Source organism: Helobdella robusta (genome assembly GCF_000326865.2).
Source record: "Helobdella robusta unplaced genomic scaffold HELROscaffold_72, whole genome shotgun sequence".
Taxonomy (NCBI): domain Eukaryota; kingdom Metazoa; phylum Annelida; class Clitellata; order Rhynchobdellida; family Glossiphoniidae; genus Helobdella; species Helobdella robusta.
In genome coordinates this window covers 265,345-286,926 of record NW_008705409.1, presented here as the reverse complement: position 1 = coordinate 286,926, position 21,582 = coordinate 265,345, and the positions used below count along the sequence as shown (strand labels likewise).

Below are 21,582 nucleotides of genomic sequence, written 5' to 3'. Positions count from 1 at the left end.
ATATATATATATATATATATATATATATATATATACGGTGATGATAGTATTTATTATTAATACGCTGATGATGAAGCTTATTTTATATTTAAAGATGGTGATCACTTTTTAAAATATTTTAATAATAATTATTATTTCTTATTTGGGATGGCTGATGGTGATACGGAGGGGTTCGTGGGTAGCAATTAGAAATAATGACGCAGTTCATTGTGATGCCATCGTCTGCGTTTGTAAAAAAAAAAAGCGTACGTACATGCTGTTATTGCAGATTAATTAAAATAGATTTCTCAAAATTACATTTTTCTGTTTCTTTGAGGTATCCATCACTTGATCTGTTTATTCATCCATCTGTCCATCACCAGATCTAACTACTCGTCAGTCTCTCTATTTGTCTGTCTGTCTGTCTGTCTGATTGGCTGGCTGACTAACTATCTGTATATCCATTTCTGTTTGTTTATTCATTGATGTTTAGTTGCGTGTGCGAGTGTGTTGCAGTTTGGAGCAGCTGTCTATGCCTATAACTTAGTGGGTATGTAACATGCTATCTATGTAGGTAGGTGAATTGGGAGGACGCCACGCCATCGTACCCTGTCGCTTCTTTCATAACTCACATTATCCCCTACAACCTTTTTTCAAGTTTTTAGTGGTAGGGAATCGGATGACTCGATTTTCCACTTTCTTATCTCTCAAGGTTAACGTCTAATGTAATCTGTGTCTGGGGCTCCACTAAGTAAAGAAATGTCGTACATTTAAAAGTTATTCTCGTCGTAGTTCTTGTCATCTTATGTATAACTTTTTATCGGAAGTACGGCACAAAGATACAAACAGGACGCAACCTATATACCTTACCATACCGGGTGGACCTACATCAATGAATGAACCATGGATAGTAGAGACATCCATGCAATGACTAGACGATGACTATTGGAGTTTAAATTGGCGTTAAATGACCGTTGAACCAGGACGTATTCGCTGATAGTTCAACTAATTTACAGACTTGAGTTTTACAATTAGAAATTTTCTTTTTAGATTACTGAATGTTACAGGCCCAGTCTCAAATATTTTTTTCGTTTCAAAATTTTTTTTACACTCTTTAAAATAAATCCGTTTTTCATGCGCATTTTTTCTTTGTTGATTACAAAAAATACAAGACATGTTTATTAACTGAATAACCAAACTTACAAACCGTTAATATTGTAAATATTGTCAATAACACGTTTAATAACATTCATGAACAATAATAATATTACAAAGTAATAAATTTTTCATAATTCGCAATTAATTTGAAAACAATTAATTAAATATCAAGAAAACATCGGCCTCTGCCTGACTGGTAAAATCTCAAATAAATGTTTTATAAACTTCCTAAACATTAATGGACTTCGGGAAATATATTATCCTTTTTTCTCAAAAAAGTAGCTAAAGTAGTAGATTGAAAAATTATAAGTCTGTTCAAGTATAATGGACGGGAGAACATTTTTGCTAATATAGATTAAGCATTATCATTCAATAAAACAAATTGGAATATTTCAATAGAAAAATAGAATAAATTAACAAATAAAATACATGATCGTGCGTACCTCATCACATATCAAGTTCGACATCACCAGGTTGATCATCATCAGCTCTTGACTGATTCACAAAGCCTAGCTCGTCCTTGTACTATGCTCATTATTAGTACATTTATTGGAACATAATAAAGTATAAAAATGTGCGATTGGATAAATATTCTGTTAAAATGACTAAGTCTACTAGGCTCTTCAATAAATGTGCCTTTAGGGGTGAGATGCCTTTCAGACTAATATCGAACACGCCTCTATTCATAAACTAGAATTTAAACATCGGACCTATGATAGTTAACAAGCTTCATCGAATAATCAAGATTCTAATAGAATTATTCTAATCGATTATTACAATATTCTAATAGCAACATTCTTTATTTAGATAAAATGAAATGTTCAATTTCTAAATTTGAAAAAAAAATTATTTATGAAAATTGGCAATGGGCATTAGGATTAAAAATACAGAAAAAAACATGAAACAAGTTTCATAAATTTGATGACGATAAAGATTAAAAAACTGTTAGCAGATTTTGAAACACATACATTGCTAACATTGGGAGCGTTCTTGTCGAAGCCGACTTTTCATTAATATGTCGAAATGCTTACAATATGTTGAGATGGTCATCTTCCTTCAGTCCAAACTGCAACTTGTGCTTCTCGAAGTGGTCAACCAGCCGGTCAACATACTTCTTGTGCCACTCATTTATCTAGTGGTGGTGTTATGGTGATGCGTTTGATGCTAACTTAAAAACAAATACGCGAAATCAGTTCACGTTATTGTATCAGTTTGAGAAAAGTGTATGAATACATAACACAACACTATTTATAAAACTTGCATATACACATAGTACATCAATATGCGCAGTTCAACAATTGTTGTGAACACTTTAGAACCATGAGAGCAAAATATACGCATTCACATGAATGTGAAAAACATACAGGTCGGTTCATCCATGCGGAGATGAGCGAATGTTAGTGCACACCAATTTAAAAACACGCAGACAAACAAGTGTGAACCACCTCATCGTCACTGGGGTCCAGGATCGTTGGCACTTTCAGTGGACTTCCAACTGAAATTTAAAAAATGTTTAGCTATTAATGGCAACAATCAGACGTGAAATGTCAGTTTTTTGCTTGTTTTTAATGTCCATTTGGCAACATGATCACTCGATAATTTTCAGTGAAACTCACCGACAACATTGACAGGTTTTCTGTAGGGGAGGATTCCATATTTGAAGCCGAACAATCCTAAGCCGTAGAAGAATGGTGGTGCAAAGGTCAGATGAGTTAACATTATTTGCTGGAAGGCGTGCAGTTTTGAACCTGGTTGCGGCATGATCTGCGAATACAAATCTGTTTCTCCAAATGAATAAACGGGCACAAGGGGAGTTCTGATTGAAGGAAGGTGGAATATTATGAAGTTTAAGATTGAACAAAATGTAAATAGTTCCGCTGGATAGTTGAAACAAAGTTTGAAATAATGTTGGAACGCATGAAAATTAAATAAAATAAAAAAAACACTCACCCGTGTTGGAGGGCAAGTTTGACAAAACCCTTTCTCCTACTGAGCACTAGATTGAAATTTCCAGGATTGGCTTCGAGTGCCTCACGATTGCCCCCAACGACGAGGACCAATGCATTGTTGGTCCCACACTTCGTCAGCAGGTGGTGGATGCTCTCTTTTGAGGCAGCACAGAGTCCTGTTGGATATGTTAATTAGTGCAACAGTTTATTTTATATTTAAAAAAAACTAAAATCTTTTTGCAAAAAATAGGCTAAATTTAAAAATCCAAACAATAAAAATAATAATAACAGCAAAAATTTATCCTCCCAACGATGAAACATGTTTCGTGTTTTTGTCTGAAGTCTTGTTTTGATGTGCATATGTATTACAGAATCATCCGAGCAATTTGTAAAATGAAAAATCAATTTCACCCATAAAATAAAATAGCAAACGCACCGAAAGAAGTCAGATAATCTCTTGAAAATGGACAGAAAAAAAAACAGCGTAGTGTCAGCGGTCGAAACGTGAACCCTTCAAAAAGCTTGGACACGCCAGTTCCTCCCGTGGTCAAACATGTGAAAACTGCAGAAGCCGCAATACCGTGAGGATGGTAGATCAACATGTAATTATTATTTTTTTCGAAATCTTCTGTTTTGTGCAACTTTGCTGGGAAATAATCTCTGAGGTAATCCCAAATTTTACTTCTTTTCAGGCATCCGATTGCTCTTCCACCTTGTTCGCAAGTTTTGAAATCATAAACGAACCAAACGACGTAAAATAACGCCAAATAATAATACGAACTGCAGAGAAGACAGAAGAATAGAACCACCCCAGTGAAACTCACAAGGAAAACGCTGAACGTCCACAGAACAGTCACAAAAGTCTCAAGATTTCTCCGACAACGTTTCGAAAAAAACATTTTTAATGCTGTAAAATACTTTTTTAACGTTACACTGAAAAATGTTATCGCCATATCAGCGAGTGCAGAATTCGTTCTATTGTGAAGCGAGCACACAAGTGGTTACAATTTATAAATCTTATAACCAATTAAAAGCAGAAAGTCCGCGCGCCTTTTAAAGTGCTGTACTTCGATCGTTGTACTACCTTTAATGCATATTTGGTGTGATTTATAACCCTGTGATAGAAAAATTTTGCATTTCAAACATTCAAAACAGCAAAATGCCGTCATTAACAAACATAAGTCACACTTCCGACATCAAAAACATTAACACTCGCGCAGTTATTTGGGCCTTCCATCTATTTGTAGCTTCACAGATGTCTCGACTGGCAAAATTTTATGAAATTTTCAAATTAATTAATTGATTAATAAATTAAGGAATTTAATTACTTAATTAATTCTAGTATAATTAAAAAAATTTGAATGAGATATGATCACATGACTGATGCTGGTAGCAAATATTCCCTTATCAAATTGATAGATAGATGGTGCTGCAGATAATAGTAATTTTACTAATAATTGTAAAACTAAATCACCATGAAAATAAAAATTAGTAATTGATTAATTAATTAGTTAATTAATTAATTTAATTTAATTAATACTAAATCAAAACTATTTTTAATAAAATATAAAAAGAGAATTTATTAAGTACATGCAAAAATATTCAAAAAAAATCTTTAAATTGTAAAAATTAGATCAGAGTTGAAATTTTTCAAAAATAGAATATATAAATAAATAAATGGTTAAATAAATTAATTTTTGAGGAATGTAGTCAACCAAGATGCCACATAATTTCACCGCGTTGAACAAACAGACAATTGTAAAATAATTAGTAACAGAATTAAAATAAAATGTTCAGATAACGAAATGAAGAGTTTCTACGCATATGTCAACGTATCATATTGGCTGGCAGAATCATTGCAAGTAAAAATAATGTATCAAATGATTGATTAGAAATCATCATCCATACAACACAACTTGTTCAATCATTGTCGTTGTTGCCATGATGCAACGTCATCGTCATTAAGAGTGAAGTAATTCTTCATAAGTTTTTGTCATCACCATTCTTGTTAGTTATCACTAGAGGCGCTTAACATCCCACTCATTATTATTATTATTTATTTCAAATTTATTTCAAATTATTTATTATTATTATCCATATTATTATTATATATTATTATTATATATTATTTATTATCCATTATTGCAAATCGTCTTCCTCATACTCAACATATAACATATTAAAATGGTCAAGCATATTAGGATTAGAACAACATGCTAAAGTGGTCACATGATACTAAGATGGTGACGTGATACTAAGGTGGTCACATGATACTAAGATGGTCACGTGATACTAAGGTGGTCACATGATACTATAAGATGGTCACATGATACTAAGATGGTGGAATTATGTTAAGATGGTCACAATTCATTAAACAGATTACAATATGTTGAGATGGTCATCTTCCTTCAGTCCAAACTGCAACTTGTGCTTTTCGAAGTGGTCAACCAGCTGGTCAACATACTTCCTGTGCCACTCATTTATCTAGAGGTAGTGGTGGTGGTGAGAGGGATGGTAGGTGGTGGGGATGATGGTAGGTGTGTACGATTGCAGGGTTGTCAATATCATAGCGGCACAAAATTTTCATTTTATTTTTACTTCATAAAATCAAAATCATTAATGAATTGTAATTTTTTGTAAAACTGCGAGCGTTGTAATGGGAGATCGCCATTCAACTTTCTTTCAACGCATTAATAACAAAGTAGAAGATTTAAATCAAAATGAAATAAGTTGAAAGATTTTCTACCACACACTTCTTATACGATGGTTCGACAGGAGTAACGATCATGGCGCTACTTCGTCGTTTAAGTAGCGGCTGTGGTAGCGATGACAACCATGCATGCATGAATGAATGAATGTATGAATGCATGAATGAATGAATGAATTAACGTACAGAAGAACGAATGAACGATCGATAGATCGATCGAACGAACGAACTAATTGACGAAAGAGCTTGTAAAAAAATGAGAGTATATAGTGAAAAATTTAATAAGTTGATAAATTAACAAGATGTAGATATGATAAAATTTGATCGTTAAATTCACTACAATAACGTAAATATGGTTTTTTTTATGATAGTGTTACGGGGTCAATATCTCAAAATGAGTTTATCTTATCGCACAAACTGTATTATAATAATAATAATGTAAATGAACAAAGCCAACCTGCTCGCTAGTGGGGTCCAGTATAGTTGGCAGCTTCAATGGACTTCCGACTTTAAAAAATTCATTAATAAAGTTCAATGAATATGAGCATGAAAATGTTAGAAAAAATTCTCCAGAATATGATTTCAGTCCTAATTTTCCAGTTCTTACCTTTTTTACCTCCAATATTTTTTCATTCTATGTACAACATTTTTCAAATTAATTCTATTTTTCAAATTAATTCTATTTTTCAAATTAATTCTATTTTTCAAATTAATTCTATTTTTCAAATTAATTCTATTTTTCAAATTAATTCTATTTTTCAAATTAATTCTATTTTTCAAATTAATTCTATTTTTCAAATTAATTCTATTTTTCAAATTAATTCTATTTTTCAAATTAATTCTATTTTTCAAATTAATTCTATTTTTCAAATTAATTCTATTTTTCAAATTAATTCTATTTTTCAAATTAATTCTATTTTTCGACTTCAATGAAAATTTAGAATTATCGTTTAATTTTAATGTGTAGCACATTCCTCAGTTTGTTTTGATATTTGTGTCAATAATTTACAATTTGAAAGACCCATCGGCAACTGACCAGCAACGTTGATGGGTCGTCGGTAGGGCAGCAGTCCAAACGTGTAGTTGAAGATGCCTCGGCCGTGGAATATGGGCGGAGAAAAGGTCAGAAGTTGGAGGAACTTTTGTTGGAATTTGGAGAGGTGTGATTCCGGAGGGGGAACCGTCTGTGAGTAGATGTCGCATTCGCCGAACGAATAGACTGGGACTAGAGGGGTTCTTTGAAAAAAAAAAATACTTTACAACAAATTTACAAAATAAATTTCGATCACTAAACTTGTTTTAAAATTTATGTTATGGGAGAATAAATAGTTAACCAAAAAGTCAAAAGGTTTATAAAAATTGTGACTACATTTATATTTAACTGATGAATAATTACTGTGTTCCAATTCTATACAACTTATACCAACAGCATCATTAAAATTATCAAAAATATCAACAACATTAAAACATAATTTTAAAAATATGAACCTACGATGAGATAACAACGGAAAATAGAACAAAAACTCAAAAATAGGAAAAGAGAACGTGAAGATTGCAGTTGTGCTGAAACGTCGTTGAACTGCAGTACAAAAAAAAAAGAATAATAATAATTCTAGTTAAATACGGCACACCAACCCGTGCTGGAGGGCAAGTTTGACGAAACCCTTCCTTCTGCTGAGCACCAAGTTGAAATTTCCAGGATTGGCTTCGAGAGCCTCACGAGCGCCTCCAACGACGAGGACCAGTGCATTGTTGGTGCCACAATTCGTCAGCAGGTGGTGGATGCATTCTTTAGAAGCTGCACAGATTCCTTTGCAATGAGAAGTTTCATAAGTATTGAATTGAATTGAAAAATAATTTATTTGGCCGAAAGCACAGGAGATCAAGACCACCTTAACTAAAATATGTGCGATGAAAACATAAATCAAACAAAATATAAGGACTGATAAATAATAAAAAAGCAAACAAATTCCAAAATAAAACAGAAAATATTAATAGGCAACCAGACAGGGGAAATGGTTTCAATGGTTATTAAAATGACCTGACAAAATGAGTCTATAAATTGATGCTTTGAATATGCTATAGGAAGGTGAGTTTTTCACATTTTCAGGTAACGTATCCCAAAGACGCATTGAAAATGATAAAGCTGAATAAAGAAAAAAGTTCGACCTAGGCGTGGAAAGGTAAAAATCTGGATTTTTACGGAAACGATCACATCTAGTATTTTTAAATGAAACAAGTACATTGAAAAGCAATTTACAATAGTTCAACCTATAAATTTTAAAAAATAAAAGTAATAAATAACATATATATAATTGCTTTATATTATAAATATTCGCTAGACTGTAAAAAGAAGTAATATGGTCAAATTTACGTACATTAAATAAAATACGTAGAAAAAAATTCTGAGATAATGTTAAAATATGAAGATTTGATTTAGGAGCTGAACTCCCCCCCAAACAGAAATACAATAAATAATATATGGTAATACGAGAGAGTTGTGTAATGTGAATAAGATAAACCTAGGAAATTTAGTACTCAAACGATTAATTAGGCCCAAATTTTTAGTTAACTTGCTTGAAATGTGTTTGATATGAGTCAACCATGACAAATTAGATGAAATAAAGACACCTAAAAATTTAACTGAAGGGACTCTTTTGACAGCACCGTTATTTAAAGTTATAACAGGAAAAACAATGTCAGTCCTAATCTTAGCACCAAATAAAATAAAACACGTTTTGTCTAAATTAATGCGCAAATTATTAGAAACAACCCACTCATACACGAATTTCAATTCATCGTTAATAACATTAACTAAAATATTGATATCATGATGAGAGTAAAGGATGGTAGTATCAAGTAACATCTATATTTACTCAATCAATTATTTTTTTTGTAGCTTCTTTTAAAAATTAACAATTCATCTTACAAAAAAATTGTGAAAATAGGAATTTTACCATAAGAAGCAGCATACTCTCTCGAGAACGGAAACAAGAAATGACATCGTAGAGTGAGCAGACGAAACCTCAACCCTTGAAAGAGCTTGGATGTTCCGGCTCCATCCGTTGCAAAACAAAGAAAGGCTGCACTGCTGGCGATACCATGAGGATGGTAGAGGAACAAGTAGTTTTGGTTGTCATCGAGATCTGCTGACTTGTGCAGCTTAATTGGAAAATAATCTCTGAAATAACTCCAAACTCTGCTGGTCTTCAACAACTGAACTTCCCTTCCACCCATCTCACCAGTTTTGTAATCATAAATGTACCACAGAGCGTATAGTAGGGCCACATAATGATATGAACTGAACAGCAGGCATACGAACAAAATCAACCCCGTAACACCTAGGAAGTAGAAGCTGTAAGTCCATTTCAACACCGCCAAAGTTTGCAGCCTTTTTTCGAGAGGGGTCTTGAATATGTTTGCAAATTCGATGCCCAATATTTTCACAGCCATTTAAAATAGCATTACTCGCATTATTACTGTATCAACAAAACACTCGCCGTAAATTTATAGACGTTATAAGGCAAGAATACTCAAGAATAGCTATGAAACTTGAACAAAATTGAACTTTGATCATCAAGGCCTACTGGTAGATAGAGTGAAGTTAATTCATCATTAGTGGTCTTATAATAGTTGCAGTTATAAATTTCACTATAAAAACACTATTCATCATTTTTATTTCAATTTGCATTTTGAATTTCAACCAGAAATTAATTCTTATTATTTTTACAATTTCAAACTGTACGTTAATATTTAAATTGATGAGACCATCGTAAATTGTTTCTGCAAGTCACACGAATTCGGTGTAGAAAGATCTAACGTAATGTGCCATCAGAATAAAGAAAAACCGATTAGTGAGTTGATGTATTGCAGGGTGTAGGTTGTATTAGCGTTAGGAAATTATATGTGTGTAGAGTGCTTTTTAACGGATCAAAGTTTGTTTTGAGGTGATAATTGAAAATGTTAATGAATTAAAAGTTTGTTTTGAGGTGATAATTGAAAATGTTAACGAATTAAAAGTTTGTTTTGAGGTGATAACTGAAAATGTTAATGAATTAAATAAAATAACCAAGTCATGGAGAATAAATTTGTAAATAAGATAGAAACAAATTAGAAGTTGGTATATGACAATAAGAAAGTAGCCATTACGTTAAATGGCGTTGACCTTTCTTTGCTTATCACATCAATTTTAACGGTGTTTTACCGAGGTTAGAACTGAGTATTACTGACTTCTAATACAAATACAGTCCCTGCCCCCTCCCTTTAGATCTGCTACTGGTTACTTGTATACATTTTGAAATTATATAATATAAGCCTAATGCAGAGGAATGCAAATTTTTAAAACGTGATTACCGAAAACTTATAATTTTGGTAAAAAAATCCGCATAAATGAATAGTAATTCATAATAAATAAATTGAAAATTGTTACCAGCAATCAAACTTAAGGCTTTTTGTCCTACCAAAATAGTAGTGTGATGCTAACATTGTAAGCATTCCGTTCAAAATGTTAGAAAATTGAACAAACGTTAAACTTTCCACAAAAATTATTTTTATTTGTCGTGTCACCAATCAGTGACGGATGAGGCACTTTATTTTATTCACTTTACATACAAGTTCCTCAGAGTGCCTCTTAAAATGTGGTGAGAGAATGATTCATCGAAATTGCACATATTGTGGTGATGTTTGTTTTACTGAGTTATCATCAGGCGATACAATATCAACATTTTCAACGAAAGCAGGACCGCGAGTAACGAATAAACAATTTAATGTTTATTCAACAGAAATCACAATGCGTAAATTGAATCATAATTCTCAATTTGTTAACTGAAAGATTGCAGAACAGGTAAGCACATCTAGTTCCAAAGTCACGAATTTGTAGATATATACATACATCATATGACAATCCCGATATATAACAAAATAAAAAAAGGAATCCATTCGTTATATAACAGTTTGAAAAAAGCAATCGGAGAAGTTGAATTTTAAAATACAACTGCGATTATGAAACATGGGATAAAATAATTACAACCGAAAAAAAAACATGAATATAGAGTATATACTCTCTACATATATTCTATATATATGGATAAAACTAATGTAAACTGAGCAATAATTATTATAAGCATTTGAAAAACGATTAGATTCAAAAAACAATCTCACGCCATCTGGAACAATAGCCTTCAGCATACATACGAAATCATTTGAAATATCACCGAAAATCTTAACGAGAAAAACGCAACGTTGCACAACTGCTGGCTGGTTTAACTGTGCTAACAAAAGAAGAAGAACAAATACTGATCCATGAAAAAAAAAAATCAAAAAGTCGATGGTTATAATTAGAAAAAATGTTGTATAAAACAAAAACAACTGCAAAAACGTGGTATAGTAGATTTAATTGAACTCAACTCTCATCAGATAGTAAGATCGTCACATAATATTAAGGTGGTCACAATTCATTAAAATGGTCACAATATATTAAGATGATCATCTTCCTTCAGTCCAAACTGCAACTTGTGCTTCTCGAAGTGGTCAACCAGCCGGTCAACATACTTCCTGTGCCACTCATTTATCTGGTGGTTGTGGCAGTGGAGTGGTTTTTGAGTTGAAGTTTTTTTGATTCTACGAGACGTTTAATATATAAAGATAGTACAAAAATGAAATTTTGAATTTGACATCACTTAGGGTTATATTATGCGATACTTCAATTGCTGTTGTAAAAACTTAGTCCATGAGAAGTATACAAAGAAAATTCTTTTCTCAACGATAATAATCTAAAGAATGTCGTGAATGATGGCCTTTTATGAAAAACTGCTATCCCTTCATGTCAGTAATCCATTTTACAACTAAAAGCCCACTTTAACTAAAGTTCAATCAATTATGGCAAATAACATGAATGAAGTTAGCAAACATAACCATCCATCTTTACCATCTATGTTAAACACAATCGAACAGATTCAGCGAAATCATACAAACAGAAAGAACACGACACAAAACAAACAAACCACAATTGACCAACCAACCTCATCGTCATTTGGGTTTACAATTTTCGGCAGTTTCAATGGTTTCCCAACTTTAACAATAACAAAATTAGTGGTGTTAGTTTAGTTTTTTATGTGTCTGTAAAAAGCTGTGAAAACCATTATTATATATTTTTACTTTAATTATTTTCAGTTTTTACATTTCAAATATTTTATTTAATTGGAGAAAAATTTGAATGGTTATTGTCAAAAATTCACGAGAGCATTAACATGCCACCCACTGACCAGCAACGTTGATGGGTCGTCGGTAGGGCAGCAATCCAAAAGTGTAGTTGAAGATGCCTCTGCCGTGGAATATGGGCGGAGAGAAAGATAAAATTTTCATGAATGTGTTCTGCATCTTGCGCAACTTTGAATCAGGTGGCAAAGCAACTTGTGTGTATATGTCCGACTCACCGAATGCATAGACTGGCACCAGAGGAGTCCTATTTTTATGTCATTTTTTGGTATTTTACTGTTATATTTTATGTTTTATTACATTACAGTGCTTAAAAAATTTGAAAAATTTTCAAATAGTCACAATTAATAAGTCTCCTCTATTGTATCAGAATATTTTTAATGTGAAAAACTTGGAAATAACATTAAATTTTATTGAAAATTATAAACCAGTTTTTAAAAATTAATCAACTTCACCTCTTGTAAATAAATAATAAAATATTAATTTCAAAAATGAGGAAAGGCTGAGACAAAAAATTTTGCCAAAAATTTAATGCAAAGATTAAAAAAATTATAATAGCAAGAAATAAAGAAAAATACCAACCCATGTTGAAGGGCAAGTTTGACGAAACCCTTCCTTTTACTAAGTACCAAGTTGAAATTTCCAGGATTGGCTTCGAGAGCCTCACGAGCGCCCCCAACTACGAGGACCAGTGCATTGTTGGTGCCACAATTCGTCAGCAGGTGGTGGATGCATTCTTTAGAAGCCGCACAGATTCCTGTTAGTGAAACAGAATTATTCAAGTAAACTTTATTTCAAATATTTTTTCGCTCAAGTGCAACATTTTATTTAAATTTAATTATGCTTCTAGTAAGGAATTAAAAACTGCAACAACTTATAACTTAACCATGCATGAAGGAATAAATAGATAAGTATGGTTTAAATGTTTAGAAAGAAGAAAAGTTTTTATTAGATCATTATTGCTATTTCATGCTGCATGCATGTTTTTCAATCTCTGCACTTGATTTTGGTTGAGAAAAACAATTTAATTATCTAAAAGTTGTAAATAACTTTTTTAATTAAAATTAAAGCAATGAATGAACACACCATAAAAAGAAATATATTCTCTTGCAAATGGAAGGAAAAAGTTACAACGTAATGTCAGCAAACGAAATCTCAATTCCGGAAAGAGTTTGGACGCTCCAGGTCCATCCGTTGCAAAACAAGAAAAAGCTGCACAGCTGGCGATGCCATGAGGATGGTAGAGGAACAAGTAGTTGTGGTCGGCTTCAAGATCTGTTGACTTGTGCAGCTTAATTGGAAAATAATCCCTAAAGTACCCCCAAACTCTACAAGTTTTCAGGCACTGGATCTCTCTTCCACCCATTTGACAAGCGTTAATGTCGTAAATAATCCACACGGAGTATAAAAGCGCTATATAATAATATGAACTGAATAGGAGGAATAAAAAGAGGGCCAACCCAGTTAGACCCATGAAGTAAAAAGTATAGGCCCATTGTAGGGCTGCCAATGTTTGAAGTCTTCTTTCGAGAGGCGTAGTGAGAATGTTTGCAAATTTTATACCAAACTTTCGCTCCGCCATTTCAACTAACTAATCCTAATGACTTTTATTTTTTTATTTTATTTTTTGGGGAAAGGACAAGTTATTATTTTTAAAGTTTCAAAAGGTTCAAAGTTCACCATAACATAGTAATTTCTTCTTACCAACGAACTTCTAAAATGTGATAATGTAAATAGTTGAGTAAATTATATTGTTTCAGCGGTTTTAACGGGATTTAAAGCCCTCAACCAAACTTTTATTCACCATTCTCTACTTGCCTTTAATATGGGGTTTTCACAGAATCTACTTAATAATTCAACGTCGTATTTTATGATTGCTATAGAAATTTTATTATATATTAATGGTTAGAAAATCAGTTTTTGTTTTAAACTTTTTTGTCAATTTTTATTTCATGTTTTTAACAATTTTTTTTTTTATAAAAATTTATCAGTCAATTTATAAATCCAAAGTTAATATGTAGTTAATAAGTTAATCCAAATGTAGCATATAATTTAAACTGTTGCCATTTTTGATCCCAAGCAACATTCAGTTACATGATGTTAATTTCGAGAACAAAAGATTATCACTAAAACAATTTAAGTTGACAAATTAAAAACCAGTTCAAACGATTGTTTTTAAATTGTCATGCCTTATTTATTAACAAACGCGCAATTTTTAATTTGACAAAATGTAATATAGACAGTTGACTACATTCGTTCACTCAGGTTTCAGATTTTTCAGGTTTTACGATTACGACGACACATTCATCTTCATCACGTTCGATGACCTCTTCGTAATTGTTGCTGGTAACGCTTTTCTGATCGACATCCTTTCTTGAGTCTTCCCGGTTGCATCTCATGTATTCTCTCTCCACATCGGCTTCTCTCGAATCTAAAACTTTGTACTCACTGTCCATCTCATCGACCCAAATTAGGTTTTCATTTTTTCTTTCTGCATCCTTGAAAGCATGTCCATATCTTTCTTTCTCTTTCACAATGACCCTGTTACTAAAGGATTGAATATTATTAATTTTCTATAGACAACATAAATTCACTCGCGACATAAAATGCAGACGTCTGAAACGACTAAAGTAAAATTAACATATTTTGTGGTTTCTATTTCTAAATTTCATTTTGATTGGATACATAACTAATAAATCTTTCATGAATTAATTGATTTTTTAAATGTTGCTCACAGGTCAGAGTTTCTTCTAAGCAGGGTTAAGATGGCGTACAATATGACAATCAGTATGATTATGATCGGAAGGAAGAGGCACATGTAGAATATCTGGCTGGCCGTCAGGGCTGGGTACAAGGCAAGTTACACAATGTTGTCAGTGGTGTCAAAATTGGTGTCATATTTGATGTAATGTGAGGAAGATAATGTTAAATGTGCCATTATGATGGTTTTACGATATTGATAGTAATGATAATGACGATGATAAAAAAGATAATGTAGTACATAGATCGTCATATGTATGATGTAATCTTAGATGAACCAACATTTAAAAAATAAAGGAAACGAATATGCTGTTAGTTTACATTGCATATCGTTTTTAATGCTAAACATCATTCTCGACTGTTGCTTTCTGATCAACAATCATTATATTCCGCTTTCCAACGTAACTTATGAGTAATATTCGCGAGCAGAAAGAATAAATTTCTATTTAATTTAAATGTTATCTATTTAAATACATGCATGTACGTGTATCTGTTTGTGTCTGTATGTGTCTCTGTGTGTGTGTCTGTATGTTCACCTAAATCAAGCACATTTGCCTGTTGCGGAGCCGATGAAGTTGATTGTTGCTGTCTAATTGACGTTGAAGTCGTTACAACTGTTGTAGGCATATCTGTTCTTATTTCTTTTGTCGCAGTCACTGCCGTAATTTTAAAGATGTATATGATTGAAAGATCATTTATAAAATTCGAACAAATTTGTTGTTAATGGTAACTAAACTAATCAAAGATTAGAGAGAAGTGAAAGAGAGGTTACAGGAAAATCTCGTATCTTTCATGCAGAGTACGTTAGCTCTGAAGTTTTCTTTTAAACTGCACGCAGATGTTCTCCATTTGAAGTTCGTGTTTTGAAGGATGACACATTTCTCCTCATCTCCAACCGACGAATTCTCGGTTGCGTTCAACCAGTTTGTATATTTGACGAAAAAATCTGTTGGTTGATTATTATTATCATGCAATGTTCGTGATGTCCTATTTGTGCGATTGACCGAACATTTCTTACAAGTAGGACTTATTTATTATTGCACTACCAAGAAATTATGTTGAAAACGATGTATTTCTATTTCTTTTTGAGTTTAAAAAAGGATGTTTTCAAAAACAAATCTAGAAAAACGTTTATAGACAACCTGGTTCACTCTCCCAGAACCACGTGACCGTCGAGTATCCCAACCAGTACTTTTCGTCGGTATGTTTGCATTGAAAGGTTTCTAATGAATGATTGTCGCTTGATGTCGCCAGGTCTCCTCCATCATCCATACAAACCGACCTTGCTTCGTACCACGTGAGGTACTTCTCGTGCAGCTTGTAACATCCCGATGAATGGGGGACCGATCCGACACAACTTCCTGGAGTAAAGGAAACAATGTGCAATCAATCAATCAATCAATCAATCAATCAATCAATCAATCAATCAATCAATCAATCAATCAATCAATCAATCAATCAATCAATCAATCAATCAATCAATCAATCAATCAATCAATCAATCAATCAATCAATCAATCAATCAATCAATCAATCAATCAATCAATCAATCAATCAATCAATCAATCAATCAATCAATCAATCAATCAATCAATCAATCAATCAATCAATCAATCAATCAATCAATCAATCAATCAATCAATCAATCAATCAATCAATCAATCAATCAATCAATCAATCAATCAATCAATCAATCTTCGTTTTGCGTCCAGAGACCCGGTTCCCCGAGGTAGGACGCAGCATTGTAATAAGAAATATATGCTAGTCTATTATCTCGTGTTATATCGCATTATCCAGCGCTGCTTCATCTCCAAGCTGTTACCGCTGGAAATGGAACACAAGTAAGAAGGAAGATGGGACAAGGAGGTCTTCATTATTCATCGTAACAGTCGTTTCTAAAGCTCACATTTTGATTTGAAAACTACAACTATGTCTTTAAGTTCATTTCGCTAAATAATAAGCAGCATGCCATAAGTTAAGTCAGTAAATTTTCACGATTGAATAAAACAAATTTTTAAAATTTTTGGCAAAAACCCATACATGCATACATTTGTGCTGTACAAATTTAAATGCAAATACGCAATTTTATTCTCGTACATCTGAATTAATTTTCTATAATATCCTCAGTTGGGTTCGTGTTCATTTTTATGTTTGTGATGCTAATAATTTATGTTGCTACGTTTTAAGCTGTGTGTGTATAATTTTGATTTATTCTTCAAATTTCAAATTAACAACGTTTTCATCTTAGTAAGAACAAAATATGGAATATCTTTCCATGCTAAAAATTACAAAAAGACACTCAGCTCACCGTAAAAGCAGCAGAAATAAGCCGTCCTCTTGGGAGCTGAGGTGTGCAACTTTGACTTGTGAGCGAAGACGTAACTGCCAGCATCAACAGGTTCATTTATATTTATGGGAGATGAACCTTAGTAAAGCAATAATTACCAATTATTTATAATTAAAGTAATAATTTGAAGAAAAAAAACAATTCAAGCAAATTATTATTAGATAGCACAACTACGTTGAAACAAAAATATTAGAACAGTGAACCAAATATCAACCGGATAGTCTGGAGACAGGATGAGCCAGAGTTCTGCTGTTTGAATCTCTCCGTTTCAAAGCGATGAAAACGTGAGTGGAAGCAGCCGAGAAATGTAACTTGAAGAAGGATTTTACGACCTGATGTTGTTTTTCATTCCTCACTTCGATCATCCTCCCGCCACTCTTCCTACATATCTCTGCTGCTTGTTCATAATTTTTTACGAAGATGTAGGCGTCGGGTGTGTATAGCGTGGCTTTCATGGGCTCCACGAACATTTCGACGCAGTTGACGCTGGCTGGTCCGAGACATATGAGACCTGCAACAAATTATGTTGTTGGGTTGTTTTAATGATGGCAATTGTAAAAAATATTATTCTTCAATATTTATCATATCAATATTTATCGTTGGAAATTTTGAAACGGTTCGATTAGTACAAACTCCAACAGTTGTTAAATGTGAAACGCTTTAAGAATTAAATGTCTAAAATATTAATTGATACAATTGTTTAGACACTATGATGTCAGTCACGTAAGTTATTGGTTAGTTGAATGTTTCATTGAAAAAAATTCTTACAGAATAATACTGCCAGCATCATATCTAATTCATCGGTTAAAACGTTGATCCGATTTAATTATATTTATCATAAAATTGTTCATTTTTGTATTTCATTAAAGACTTTTTGACAAGTATTCTAATATACATTACCAAGAACAATAATATTTTTTTACTACTAATATAACATTCGAGAATAACGGGCTGTATTTTAAAGCGTTAAAACGTTGAAAAAACTGAGAGCAATTAAGAAATTAAAATCGTTCTCTCATTTTATGTTATACAATCATCATATGTTAATTAATTCAAAAGCTCGTTATTACTATATTGCTGCTGCTGCTCTATCTAATTTACTTTATAATTGCGTCGGTCAATTGACTCAAGGGTTTGTTATACAAATTTATGTTATACAATCATCATATGTTAATTAATTCAAAAGCTCGTTATTACTATATTGCTGCTGCTGCTCTATCTGCTCTATCTAATTTACTTTATAATTGCGTCGGTCAATTGACTCAAGGGTTTGTTTTTATTTTCATCGCTGTTACACTTATTTACATTGTAGCTGTGTTAATCTGCAACATCCGCTTTAAAATTAAAAAAAAATGTCATTTCTACCGTCACTACGCTCATCAGACTGCTTGGTGATATCATATAATCAATCGTATCGTATGTTCTTTACAGGACTTCCTAGAGAAAAACACGGAACACACAGCCACCCAATATCAAAAAACCAAATAATCACATTCATGGTGAATGTATAGCGGGAGAGCTGAATAGTTTTAAAATTAGTTTCAAACAACATTTAATATAATAAGAAAAAATATATAAAAATATACTAATATTTTATATATAATATTTTAAAAAAAATAATAAATTATTTTACAATTAGTTCAAAGCGAGATAATAAAATGTATATGAAAATATAATAATAAAATGCATATAATATTAATAATAATAATAAATTGAAATCACAATCGTGATTAAACAAAGAATTCATAATAAAGTTATCTTAATCGTTTCAACAGCTAACGCTGAAGATGATGGTGGTAATGATGACGATGATAATGGTGATGATAAGGTGACTGAAGAAAGAGGTGACTTCGCGGACGACGACGACGATGATAATGATGACAGTTTGACGTTTCTTCTTCCTGATGATGATGATGATAATGATGATGATTGTAGAGATACTGATGTTGGGGGTAATTGTGATGATTTTATCGGTCTGAAGGTTGATGACAATGGAGACTGTGCTGATAATGATGGTTGTATTGATGATGATGATGATAATGATTTCTGTAACGCTGATGGTGGTCGTGATGATGATGATGGTGGTCGCGATGGTGATGATATTGATGGTTGTAATGATGATGATACTGACGAAATTGATGATAGTGATGATGATGATGGAGTTGCCGGAAGTTTTCGATGTTTTTTCAATTTAATTTTCTTTGTTTTACCTTCAGGAACATTTTCTATGTTCATGCTAACGGATTTTTTGCCATAAATATCATAATTATTAATATTATTATCATTATTATTATTATTAATAATGTTGTCAAAATACTGATGACCGTTCATCATGTTATCGTTGTTAACCTTAGAATCCATAATAAAATGATTAGCATAAGGCATGTTGCTGTTGTGGTTGCTGTTATTTTTGATGTAAATATTAGCGTTGTTCATCACATTATTATTGTTGTTGTTGTTGTTGGTGTTGTTGTTGTTGTTGTTGTCAATATGCCTATTATTTTTATTAATGCGATTATGGTTTTGTTTGCCGTTAATGTAATTCTCATATTGATGATTCTTGTGTATGATGTTGAGGCTTTTGTCGTTGTTGTTGCTGACATTTATATTGCTGTAATTGTTGTTTTTATTATTGTTGTTGTTAATATTGTTGTTGTTGTTGTTGTTCATTTTGTAGATGTTATTGTCGTCACTGTTGATCATATTGTTGTTGTTACTGTTAATGTTATTGTTGTTATTGTTGTTGCTGTTGTTACTGTTAAAGTTTTTATTGTTTTTGTTGTTGTTGTTGTTGTTGTTGTTGTTGTTGTTAGTGTCACACTTCATCTTCCAAAAATTTCTTTTCATAAGAATGATCCTACTCTGTTTATTTCTGATGTGTTGCATCGTTCGTAAGATGTCGTCGCGGTCGTCGTCACTGATGTTGCCGCGGTTGTTGCCGCGGTTGTTGTTTGTGTTGTTGATCTCACTATTGAAGTCACCGTTGATGTTGTTACTGTAATTGATGTTTCCATTGGTACTATTGCTTTGGGCTGTATTGACTTGGCTATGTTCATTTTTCATGTTAATGTCGTTATTTTTGCCGCTATCCGTAAAGACGTTGTTGTTGTTGTTGTTGTTGTTGTTGTTGTTGTGGTAATTCGTGTTGTTACGATTGTTGCTGTTGTCACAGTTGATGTTGTTTTGTATGTTGCTGCTCTGCGCAAGGCTGGTCGTGCCTCTTGAGTTGTTTGTGTTGCTGAATGACTGATTTAAACTCTTCAACGCCAACTCATAATATTCTGCGGGGATTGGTCGGCGAATGTTTCAGTTAATATTTCGGTAAATCACAGTCAGTTTTAAAAATTGTTATTTATAACCTTATTACCGTCTCGTCTGATTATTTATTCAACAACAAATTCTCATTAGGTGGAGTGTTACAGTTAAAAGAATAATATCGAGATAAGATGAAATGGAAAATAAAAAATGCCTGAGCAATAACACATCGTTGGTAAATGAGTGCAAAAAGCCATGAAAAAAGGAGGTAAATTGGCCCTGTAGAAGTCTAAGTGTTCCTCTTAGTTTCCAGAGAACGTGCCATATTTATATACACTAACAGGGCGAAGTCACCGAAAATACGATTCCACTCACTCCAAGTAGATCAGAAATGTAATATCAATAACGTTATTTAAAATCGCACTCCGCTTTTAATAAAAAGTTTGCCTTTGAAGCAGGCGTGTTCTTCACCTATCGGAAATCTTGAGCCTGCGGAATAGCGAACACTTGACGATCTTTGGAGGCTACAACACTGGTGTCGGAAATGTAGAGATCGTGCAAGTTATAACATTGGTGTCGGTAGTAATGAGCTTTCAAATTGCAACAGTACGTAATAACGTATGTAATATAAAACAAACAAACAAACAAACAAACAAACAAACAAACAAACAAACATACATACATACATACATACATACATACAAACAAACATACATACAAACAAACAAACAAACAAACATACATATATACAAGCAAACAAACATACATACATACATACATACAAACATACAAACAAACAAACAAACAAACAAACAAACAAACAAACAAACAAACAAACAAACAAACAAACAAACAAACAAACAAACAAACAAACAAACAAACAAACAAACAAACAAACAAACAAACATACATACATAACATACATACATACATACATATAATATGTAAGAAATTAGAGCAATGAAGATAGAAATAAATGAACGAAGTGAATGGCGGATAGCCGACCAATGCATCTGTCCATGGCCTTCAGAGCCTCCCTCGGGGGTGTTCCATCCATCTGCTCCTCCATTTCCACCATCAAGCTGTCCGCTTGCTTCAAGTAGATGTCACACAGGAAATCTTGGTGGGTTTGTGATGATGGTGAGGATGATGATGATGTTGTTGTTGTTGATGATGATGATGTTGTTGTTGATGATGATGTTGTTGATGAT

The 21,582-nt window shown here is 32.6% G+C and overlaps 3 protein-coding genes across 3 annotated transcripts; all 3 read right to left on the bottom strand.

The window, feature by feature from the left end:
* Nucleotides 1–1,918: 1,918 nt before the first annotated feature.
* HELRODRAFT_115941 (hypothetical protein) lies at nucleotides 1,919–4,049 on the bottom strand. The gene is made up of 5 exons (XM_009031316.1): nucleotides 3,523–4,049; nucleotides 3,088–3,262; nucleotides 2,754–2,953; nucleotides 2,583–2,632; nucleotides 1,919–2,269 (listed from the first exon to the last, which is right to left on the bottom strand). Exons 1-5 carry the CDS (start codon nucleotides 4,037–4,039, stop codon nucleotides 2,165–2,167), a joined length of 1,047 nt encoding a protein of 348 aa, XP_009029564.1. The 5' UTR covers nucleotides 4,040–4,049; the 3' UTR covers nucleotides 1,919–2,164.
* A 1,416-nt stretch (nucleotides 4,050–5,465) lies between these two features.
* HELRODRAFT_181518 (hypothetical protein) lies at nucleotides 5,466–9,246 on the bottom strand (the record flags this gene model as incomplete). The annotated part of the gene is made up of 5 exons (XM_009031315.1): nucleotides 5,466–5,570; nucleotides 6,251–6,300; nucleotides 6,830–7,029; nucleotides 7,429–7,603; nucleotides 8,751–9,246. 5 exons carry the CDS (start codon nucleotides 9,244–9,246, stop codon nucleotides 5,466–5,468), a joined length of 1,026 nt encoding a protein of 341 aa, XP_009029563.1.
* A 1,459-nt stretch (nucleotides 9,247–10,705) lies between these two features.
* On the bottom strand, nucleotides 10,706–13,668 carry HELRODRAFT_186146 (hypothetical protein). The gene is made up of 5 exons (XM_009031314.1): nucleotides 13,096–13,668; nucleotides 12,592–12,766; nucleotides 12,057–12,256; nucleotides 11,814–11,863; nucleotides 10,706–11,363 (listed from the first exon to the last, which is right to left on the bottom strand). Exons 1-5 carry the CDS (start codon nucleotides 13,589–13,591, stop codon nucleotides 11,259–11,261), a joined length of 1,026 nt encoding a protein of 341 aa, XP_009029562.1. The 5' UTR covers nucleotides 13,592–13,668; the 3' UTR covers nucleotides 10,706–11,258.
* Between the last annotated feature and the right edge of the window lie 7,914 nt (nucleotides 13,669–21,582).

Bases quoted from the DNA above. Each gene is read 5' to 3' on its own strand.
- HELRODRAFT_115941 (XM_009031316.1), bottom strand. From the start codon at position 4,039: ATGGCGATAACATTTTTCAGTGTAACGTTAAAAAAGTATTTTACAGCA. The intron at 3,263-3,522 runs GTGCGTTTGCTA...CATATCCAACAG, and splicing joins AGATTATCTGACTTCTTTCG to GACTCTGTGCTGCCTCAAAA. The intron at 2,633-2,753 runs GTGAGTTTCACT...TTTAAATTTCAG, and splicing joins AAAACCTGTCAATGTTGTCG to TTGGAAGTCCACTGAAAGTG.
- HELRODRAFT_186146 (XM_009031314.1), bottom strand. From the start codon at position 13,591: ATGGCGGAGCGAAAGTTTGGTATAAAATTTGCAAACATTCTCACTACG. The intron at 12,767-13,095 runs GTGTGTTCATTC...TTTCACTAACAG, and splicing joins AGAATATATTTCTTTTTATG to GAATCTGTGCGGCTTCTAAA. The intron at 12,257-12,591 runs GTTGGTATTTTT...ACATAAAAATAG, and splicing joins AAACTTGCCCTTCAACATGG to GACTCCTCTGGTGCCAGTCT.